The sequence below is a fragment of the Camellia sinensis genome, chromosome 12, assembly GCF_055761805.1.
Source record: "Camellia sinensis isolate YWXY chromosome 12, ASM5576180v1, whole genome shotgun sequence".
NCBI classification, from domain to species: domain Eukaryota; kingdom Viridiplantae; phylum Streptophyta; class Magnoliopsida; order Ericales; family Theaceae; genus Camellia; species Camellia sinensis.
The window spans coordinates 2137900-2148153 of record NC_138972.1 but is presented as its reverse complement, the minus strand read 5'-3'; the positions used below and the strand labels follow the sequence as shown (position 1 = coordinate 2148153).

Here is a 10254-nt window from a genome sequence, read left to right as displayed (position 1 = left end):
TTCTTGTATATATATACATATTGTAAGTACATCTACAAAAGCATTGTGGAGAAATGAACGATGAAAACCGAGAGAGAGAGAGAGAGAGAGAGAGAGAGAGAGAGAAAGAGAGAGAGAGAGAGAGGTTGAAAACTGTTGATGCTTTACCAGTCTGAGGCATGCTCCTCAACTATGCTCTGTATGCCTTTTGTGATAAACATATAAAGAGTATCTGAGTATGCATATGGAGAGTTTGTCTTGGTTGTTGTTAAGCTTAGTCTAATTCATGGTTTAAATATAATAAGAAGAACATCTTTTTAGATATACTCTGTGGGAAATATCAAGTAAATGATCAACCAAATAAAATAAAAAAAAGTGATGGCTCAATTGAGAAGCTTGATAACTGAAGCTAAGAATGTTGATTTCACTTTCGATGTGAGCAAGCTCATTCTATGCAGTGAAATGTTTGATGCCTTGAGGAGAAAAGTATTTATACCTTTATTTTATTTTAAAATTATACTATTTTAAAATATTTAATTTCAGTAGTAAATGTAAAAATTGGAAATGCTTATGCATGCGCTTTAAAAACTTTATTTGAAAGTTATTGAATTATTCAAAATAGAAGTGGGTCCCTCATGTTTGACAATTTGAGGAACCAGATAGCTATGTTTTCACTTTTTTGTGTTCATGTCAGATCTTTGCCCCTGCTCACAACAGCTGTAGAGGATGGTATTTTCAGTGATAGCTGGCGTATCCGACAAAGTTCTGTAGAATTGTGGGTGATCTCTTGTTCAAGGTATATGCTGCTCGTCCTTTTCAAAGTTAGCTTTGTGGAATTTCTTCTTGCTTTTTCCTCGACATGGTCTATTTCTTCTAGGTTGCTGGAACCTCTGGAAAAGCACTTCTTGAGGGTGGTAGTGATGATGAAGGAGCAAGTACTGAGGCACAAGGGCGTGCTATTATTGAGGTTCTCGGAAGAGAAAAGCGTAATGAAGTTCTTGCCACATTATACACGGTTCGAACTGATGTGAGCTTAACAGTGCGCCAGGTAATGCTGCTGTCAATATAATGGATTGCTTTGCTTGTTAATATTTTGCTGCCTTTTGGTTTTTGGACAAGTAGACTGTAAGTGTGTTCCTCTCTCTCTCTCTCTCTCTCTCTCTCTCTCTCTCTCTCTCTCTAGTGCAGGCTGCATTACATGTGTGGAAGACCATAGTTGCAAATACTCCCAAGACTCTGAAGGAAATAATGCCAGTTTTGATGAATACTTTAATTACTTCTCTTGCATCATCATCCTCTAAAAGGAGACAGGTCTGCTATTCTTCTTGTAGTGTTTTCTAAGCTATGATAGGGTTTTGTATAGTCCCAAATAATAAATTCAGTTGCTCTTGTATTTCAGGTTGTTGGACTTTCACTTGGTGAGCTTGTTAGAAAGCTTGGGGAAAGAGTTCTACCTTTAATCATTCCAATTTTATCACGAGGGCTAAAAGACCCTAATGCTAGCTAGCAGAAGACAAGTGAGGCTTTTGACCTTTAAATTCTACTTTGTGGATCTTATTTTCTTGTTTGCACTAGGCTTGATGAGAATCTCTGAAGACATGGCTGACAAATAGGTTTCTCTTGTTTTGGTAACATTTTGGGTTGACTTATTGCAGAAAAAATATATGTTGGCAACATTTTCCTTTTTTCTTTTTTCACTTGTTATTGTTTACATTCTTGATGTTGTTTTAAATTAGTATGGATATCATGACTGTTTATCTTAATTAATAGCGTAGCATAGGCAATGTAAACTGTAGTAGTGATCTAAGAAGCACATACACACTTCTAAGAGGTGACATGTCCTTGTTGACACTGAAATGTCAGATCTTTCTAGACCCAGAAATGCTTCGGACAATTGGTATACACAAGTGTCCATCATGTAGGCACATATAAAAGACATTATAAGTGTGAACAAAATAACATAGGATACAATGATAAAGAAAACAATTTAGATTTATATCTATTAATCTCTCCTTTTTTAATTTTTGTTTTAGTCCGCAAATCTAATTTTCTCTCCACCAACAGGGAGTATGTATTGGTCTGAGTGAAGTGATGGCCAGTGCTGGTAAGAGTCAGTTGTTGAGTTTCATGGATGAGCTCATTCCTACCATCCATACAGCCCTTTGTGATAGGTTTGTTAATCAATTGCTCTGATTTGCTGGTTCACCTAATCTATTCCATTTCTCTCTAATCTTTGGTGTATGCTATATTATGTTTCTTGTATTTCTTTAATAGCATGCCCGAGGTTCGTGAGTCGACAGGCTTAGCATTCAGCACACTTTACAAGGTGCTCTTTCCTAATTTTTTTAATTTTATTTTTAACATGGTACTCTGGAGCGGAAAAATGTATAATAAATTGCCATAATGTAGAGTGCCGGATTGCAAGTAATTGATGAGATTGTCCCAACACTCTTGCATGCTTTGGAGGATGATGAAACCTCTGATACTGCCCTTGACGGCCTCAAACAAATCTTAAAGTAAGATATTCCACTTCTTAGATTAAATGCTGGACTTCTTGTTGTTTTTTAGCTGTTTTGTGGTCCTTAAATTTCTTTGCATGTTAACTTCAGTGTTAGGATTGCTACTGTTTTGCCTCATATCTTGCCCAAGCTGGTCCATCCGCCTCTTTCGTATGCATATAGACCTCCATTTTTGGTAAATTGATACAGTTTTTAATCCTATTTTTTTTGCTAACACCTTTGAATATGTTTCCAGGGCCTTCAATGCACATACTTTGGGAGCTCTAGCTGAGGTTGCAGGTCCTGGTTTGGACTTCCACCTCAGTACTGTCGTTCCAGCTTTACTCACTGCAATGGATGATGATAACATGGATGAAACTCTATAATTATAACTTGTTTTGGTAGTACTTGTTTTTGATATCATTTTATATTTCTTGCTTTATTTTAATCCTTTTACTATGGTAATCAATAATTCTCCGGTGCTCTTTGAAAATTTAGGAAGTCCAAAATTTGGCAAAGAAGGCTGCAGAGACTGTTGTCTTAGTCATTGATGAGGAAGGCATAGATCCATTGATATCAGAACTTCTTAAAGGGGTTTCTGATCATCAGGTATGTTTTTGCTAAATTTTTTGGTTAATATTGTTTTCATCCTCTCTGTTCATCTCTCTTTTGTGACTGTTTTTTGGTTGCAGACTTCAATTAGACGCAGTTCTTCATATCTGCTTGGATACTTATTCAAAAACAACAAGTTATATTTGGTTGATGAAGCTCCGAATGTGATAACCACCCTGATTGTTTTGCTCGGTGATTCAGATTCAGCTACAGTTGCGGTAATTCCATATAAATAATCTGTGGTTTTCTTTTGCTCCTCTGTGGTGCATGTTGTTTCTTGCCATTTGTTCAACAGGTTGCTTGGGAAGCTTTGTCTAGAGTTGTCGGCTCAGTTCCTAAGGAAGTCCTTCCTTTATATATAAAGTTAGTTCGTGATGCAGTTTCTACATCCAGAGATAAAGAGCGTAGGAAAAGGAAGGTTAGTATGGTTTTATTGCAGTATAAATAATCACTCGCAGATGACACTATGAACCATAATCACTATAATTTCCTTGGGCCTAATTTTTTTTGGGGGCATCCTCAAATTAATCTTTTTCTTACATGCAAGAAGGGCCAGTTCTTATACCTGGATTATGTCTCCCTAAAGCTCTTCAACCATTGCTTCCTATCTTTCTCCAGGTATGCTTGTTCATCTCATTCGTCCGAGCTCTTATATAATATTCTTGTAGTGGTTGTGGCTTTATTTTCCAATCATAATAAGATGCTTTTGGATAATAAATATTTTTTTCACTTTAATGGGGACCACACCAGTGTCATGCATATTTTGGGTAATAGCCTAGTTTTGGGATGGTAGATAAGATATGGGATTATCAGCTGGGTTATACTTGCTCTTATTTTAAAGTATAATCTGTGGCTATTTGGTGAAAATGAAAATTTGCCATTAATTATTTAGTGGTGTGTTAATAACGTCAGAGACAGTTGATGAACTATTTAGTTTGAAAGAATGGAAGTACGCAACAAAACAAAAAAGAAAAAATAGGGAAAATTATTAATAATTGTGATGTTGAATCGTATCTATCTTGGTAAATGTAGACATAATTATGCGTACACCTTGCCTTGTCATGCCTATGGCTTATTCTCTATTGTGGATTCTGACTTGCTTTCACATCTCTAGGGTCTTATAAGTGGATCAACAGAACTGATGGAGCACGCTGCTTAGGGTATTGGGGAATTGATTGAAGTGACAAGTGAACAAGCCCTTAAGGAGTTTGTTATCTCTATTACAGGGTATTTATGGAGACTTATTAGTATATGCGAGTTGTAGCTCAATATTTTCAGTCAGATAATAGAAACACCTGCTTGTGAACCTAGTTTAAATCATCCAACTGAAGAATTTTAATCCCAACGAGAAACTAAAGATATTGGCAAACAATAAGCTTGAGATGGTTTTAGGATTCTACTTATATTCAAATCATGAATCGAAAAATTTGGCACATGCTAAAAAAATGACACTGAATCAGAAGATTTGAAATAAATATAAAAAATTGTTGAACCTTGGAATTCTTTTCGATTGCTTATCCATGCTGACTTTGGTGTTGATGTTTTCTTTTATTGCAGGCCTCTGATCCGGATAATAGGTGATCGGTTCCCTTGGCAGGTGAAGAGTGTGATTTTGTCAACTTTGACCATCATGATACGGAAGGGTGGGATGGCCTTGAAACCCTTTCTTCCACAACTTTAAACAACATTTATCAAGTGTCTGCAGGATAATACAAGGTTGGTTTGAATTTTTCTTTCCAGCCTATTTGGACAATCGGAAGGGACTTTAATGTGTTGTAAACAATTATCTTATTATACATAAAATTGTTAAATTCGTTAATTTTAGACTACTCATGATAACTTTTGTTTGTTTAGTTGGTTTATTTGACTAACTTTTATTAATTGTTTGGGATCAAACAACCCAGGAATATGAGAGAGGGCAAAAAAGCTAATTGGGTTTTGGTTTAAAGTTGTCATTGATCAATAGAGGTTGCTACCTGATCCTCTTTTTTGCTGGTGGCTGATGTTGCTGCTTGCTAGTTTGGTGTAGCTATTGGTCTGCTGTTGCTGCCGCCAGTGTGTTGCTGCAGAATTTTGCTGGGCTGCTGCTACTGCAATGTTGCTGTGAAGCGGGCTGCTATTAGATGCTGGTCTATTACAAATTTGGGTTGTTAGTTTCATGTTTTCATTTTGTTATCTGCTGTTTTTACTATAGGTTCACAATTTAGATGTATTTGAGTATTTTAGTGAGTTTATCCTTTTAGGTTTTATACAACGCTTCCAAAAACCATATTTTTTAGCAGTGTTTTTTTGCCTACACATCAACTTTAGGTGATTTAATATAAATGTTATTAGTTTGTATTAGTAGTGCCTAAGGGATGCCTCTTGTAAATATGTAAATCTTATAAAAAAATATATATGATTTTCAATTTTTTTTGTCGCTACAAATTTGTCATTGCCAAAAAGTAAAACTTTCTCGACAAACAACTTGTCGGTAAATGTGTAGCCAAAAGTTTATTTTTGCCCACTCATATTATGTTAAAAGTGTATTTTTTGCCAATGCCAATTTGTCGTTGCCAAAAGTAAAGCTTTATCGACGACCAAATCGTTGCCGAATGCCAACATTTACCGACGTAAATGTGTTGCTAAAACTTTACTTTTGCCCACTCATATTGTGTTGGTACAAGTGTATTTTTTGCCAATGCCAATTTGTCATTGCCAAAAGTAAAGCTTTAGCGACAAACAAATCGTTAGCAAATGGCAACATTTACCAACGTAAATGTGTCGCCAAAAGTTTACTTTTGCCGACGCATATTGTCTTGCTAAAAGTATATTTTTTGCCCATGTAAATTTGGGTCGCGAAAAGTGCCACACAATCATCATATTTGAATGACTTTTACCAACGCAACATAAATTGCCGACGATGGAGGAAGGATTTTATCGACGACTATGTTCGTCGCTAAAGGCATTACTTTTACCAACGCAATGATAATTTCATCGGCAAAAAATTTTGCTGACTCACTTTTGCCTACGGGTTGCCAACGCAGCTTTGTGTGTCGACAAAACTCTTTGCCAACGAATTTTCCCTTTTAGCAACATATTTTGTTGCGTTGCGAAAAATGCAATTTCTTGTAGTGATTCCATATATTTTTATATTGCTTTGAATAATATAACTGTGATATCTTGTTTTGTATGTTTGCTCATTTTTGTTAGACGGTTGTACTCTTTCTCATTGTACCACCCACTTTTTCCCATTGTAACACTCAATATAAACCTAGTTGATGCGGCGTGTGGCATGTTCCATCACAAGAAAGAATTCTAAAAAGAAGGATTCGAAAAAGGATATAGTGTACTTTTTCTTACTGTGACACTCACTGTTTTCTATTATAACACCCATTTTTTTCCACTAGCTAATGTGACATGTGGCATGTTCCACAGCAAGGAAGGGTTCTCAAAAGACTATAGTGTATTTTTTTTCACTGTGACACCCACTTTTTCCCATTGTAATACCCAACAAAACCCACCTGATGTAACATGTGATCCCACAAGGAAATGTTCCAAAAAGGCTATAATGTACTTTTTGTCACTATGACACTCACTTTTTCTCACTGTAACATCCAATAAAAACACAACAAAAGATTGGGAGAGCACTGATGTGACATGTTCCACCATAAAGAAGGGTTCTAAAAAAGCTATAGTATACTTTTTCTCACTGTGACACCCACTTCTTCCCACTGTAACACCCAACAAAAGATTAAATTTGTCATTACAAATCCAATAGGATCAAATGGAACATAAATTTTTTTTTCAAATTATCTGAATCACAATTTTAATGTTTAGGATTTATTGGTCAATCTCCTTTTTTTTTAAATATTTTTTTATTATTGTCATTAGTAAATTTTTTTTAACCTAATAAAGAAAAGATTTAAATTGAAATATCATCTAATAAGATAGCCCCTCATCCATTAAGGACTCTTAAGTCTCTCCCTCTCTCTCTTATAATTCAGTAAAGAATATTTATAAATGTCTAGATAATTGAATTAATCTGGATAATAAATCATATAAAAAAAAGCTATCAAGACATTTCAAAACCAACACAAACAACAATTATAAGAAAGATGGCATAATAGGCGAATAATTAAACAATAAATAAAACCCTCTCATAAGGAGTAAATAGTCAATTTTGGTTCATGATTTTCTCCTTTACCTCTTATTGGGGAATTCTATTTCCATACACTTAATTATCTTAGTATACATCTTCTCTCAGTACACATACTTATTAATTTGATTATTAATTAATTTTCTTAATCCACAAACTAAAAGTTACAATTATACCCTTCACTCATAATCATTGTACACACACACCACTCAGCATTTCTTTCCACACTTTATTTTTATTTTTATTTTTTTTATGCTTTTCAGTTTGGAAATTTCGGCACTAGCTTTCCGAAATTATACATTTAATTCGAAACTTAACATCTGAATAAAAGTGATTAGTTCGACAAATTTATTCCAAAAAAAAAAAAAAAATTGGCAGTTGATGTCCGAATATAATGAAATAATTTAGCACTAGTTGTCTGACTGAGAACCGCAAAAGGAAAAAAAAAAAAAGTTCTCCACGAAAAAATAATCTTTTTTTTTTTTTGTCACCAATAGAGTATAAATTTGGAGATTAAAACAATATGAGAGTTGTTATAAGAGTATTGATTTGCAAGCAATAGATGAGTATAGAGTGTGTAGCAAGTAAAGTGACAATAATAGAAAAATTAGAATTCAGTTTTTTTTTTTACTCAAAATATGTACATTGAGATTTTTTTTTTGTTTCTAAAAGATGTGTACAAAAAATATTTTCATATAATATTATGGGTGCTAATAGATGTCTATTATGGTCATTTTAGTTTAGCATATAATTACTATTAGAATAATATTTCATTAAGTGTATGTACTGAGATGATTAAGTGTGTGAAAATAGAACTTCCCCCTCTTAATTGAAGGTGAACAAAAATGACCAAGGTACCCTAATTGGTTTATTAAGGCCCCTTAATCTCGCTAATCCAAAGCTGAATCCATTCAGCATTTTCAAGGACTATTTAAACGAAGTCTGCTAGCTATTATAATTAGGATATTTATGTATAAGTCTTAATAGGTGAATTTATTATCCAATAGGTCCTATGATAATTAGTGGCATTTTTCATCAACCACTATTAAAAAAGCTACTACTTGTTAATTTTTAGAGATAGTTTGAAAATTTTGTCACAAAAAATGTCGCTAATTATAAGTTGGGGGACTTACGTGTAGGTCATAATAGGTAGACTTATTGTCCAATAGGTCCTATGATAATTAATGACGTTTTTCATCAAACACTACTAAAAAAGTTACTAATTTTTCATTTCTAGCGACAGTTTCAACATTTTGTCACAAAAAATGTCAATAATTATAAGCTTTAGCGACAGTTAAAAAAAATCATCACAAAAAAGTCGCTACTTTTCAACTTTCAGCGACATTTTAAAAAATTTATCACATAAAAATATCACTAACTGTACATTTCAGAGACAATTTATAAAAATCGTGATAAAAAAAGTCACCAATTGTCAATTTTTAACGAGATGTGCAAAAAAATCGTTACAAAAAATTATTTTTGGTTGGCCAACATTGTTACGGTGCTGAAAAAAGATGGCAGAATTTGGGTATGTGTGGACTTCAGAGATCTGAACAAAGCTAGTCCGAAGGACGACTTTTCTCTACCACATATCGACGAATTGACGGACTTCACCGCAGGCCATGCATTGCTCTCCTTTATGGATGGATTTTTTGGGTATAACCAGATTTTGATGGCACCCGAGGATAGAGAGAAGACTGCATTCACTACGCTGTAGGGAACTTATTGCTACAGGGAGATGCTGTTCGGTTTAAAGAATGCTGGGGCTACTTATCAACGGGCTGCGACCACTATCTTGCACGATATGATCCACAAAGAGGTTGAGGTGTACGTGGACGAAATGATTGTTAAGCCCAAGGAAAGAGAGGGCCACTACACCGCCTTGAAGAAATTCTTCCAACGGATCAGAGAATATCGGTTGAGGCTAAATCTACAGAAATGCACTTTTGGTGTCATAACGGGGAAAATGCTGGGGTTCTTGATTACACAGAGGGGTATCGAGGTTGATCCTTCCAAAATCAAGGCCATCCTAGAAATGCCACCACCAAGGACTGAAAAGGAGGTGCGAGGCTTTCTAGGTAAAGTGCAATTCATAAGACGGTTTATTGCAAAATTAACCTTGCCTTGTGAATCACTATTTGGTCTCCTGAAGAAAGGAAAGAAATTCCAATGGGATGACCGATGCCAAGGTGCTTTTGAGCAAATCAAGTAGTACCTTCAAAACCTACCCGTGTTGTCATCGCCAGAGTCGGAGAAGCCATTGATTTTGTATATGTTAGTAACCAACACGACAATGGGCTGTATGCTTGCATAGGAATCTGAGGATAGAGTGGAGAAAGCCATCTATTACCTGAGCAAGAAGATGCTGGAATATGAGACTCGTTACACCTCGCTGGAGAAGGCTTGTTTAGCCTTGATGTGGGCTACCAGGAAATTGAGGCACTGCCTGTTAGCTCACTCCGTAATTCTGGTTTCGAGATTAGATCCTATCAAATATCTCTTTGAGAAACCAACACTTACGGGTAGGCTAGCCCGTTGGTTGCTTCTTCTCTCCGAATTCGATTTGAAATATATAACTCGCAAGTCTGTTAAGGGGAGAGCTATAGTGGAATTTTTGGCGAATCACCCAGTGGAAGGGGAGGAAGCAGTAGAGTACTTATTCCTGGATGAAGCTATTCTGCAAGTTGAGGAAGAAACCTGGACAATGTAATTTGACAGAGCGTCTAACCAGTACGGTTATGGGATAGGGGTGTTGCTGATAGCACTCAACGATTCCCATATACCTTTAGCCTTCAAACTCCGGTTCAAGGTATCGAACAATGAAGCAGAATACGAAGCATGTATCGCTGGACTGGAAGCCGCCCTAGAACTAGAGACAAAAAGGTTGGACGTCATTGGGGACTCGAACCTGGTTGTATCTTAAGCAAAAGGAGATTGGAAAGTTAAAAAAGAAAGATTGAAATCCATCATCAAACCCTAGATGTTCTGATTCCTAGGTTTGAGAAGCTAACCTTCACCCATCTTCTA

At 35.5% G+C, this 10254-nt stretch overlaps 1 protein-coding gene across 1 annotated transcript; it reads left to right on the top strand.

Moving 5' to 3' along the window:
- Positions 1 to 2070: 2070 nt before the first annotated feature.
- LOC145804361 (protein ILITYHIA-like) lies at positions 2071 to 4670 on the top strand. The gene is made up of 9 exons (XM_082898043.1): positions 2071 to 2150; positions 2254 to 2305; positions 2389 to 2495; positions 2589 to 2648; positions 2734 to 2827; positions 2976 to 3086; positions 3170 to 3307; positions 3385 to 3507; positions 4647 to 4670. The coding sequence occupies exons 1-9, from the start codon at positions 2071 to 2073 to the stop codon at positions 4668 to 4670; spliced, it is 789 nt and encodes a 262-aa protein (XP_082754169.1).
- Positions 4671 to 10254: the final 5584 nt, after the last annotated feature.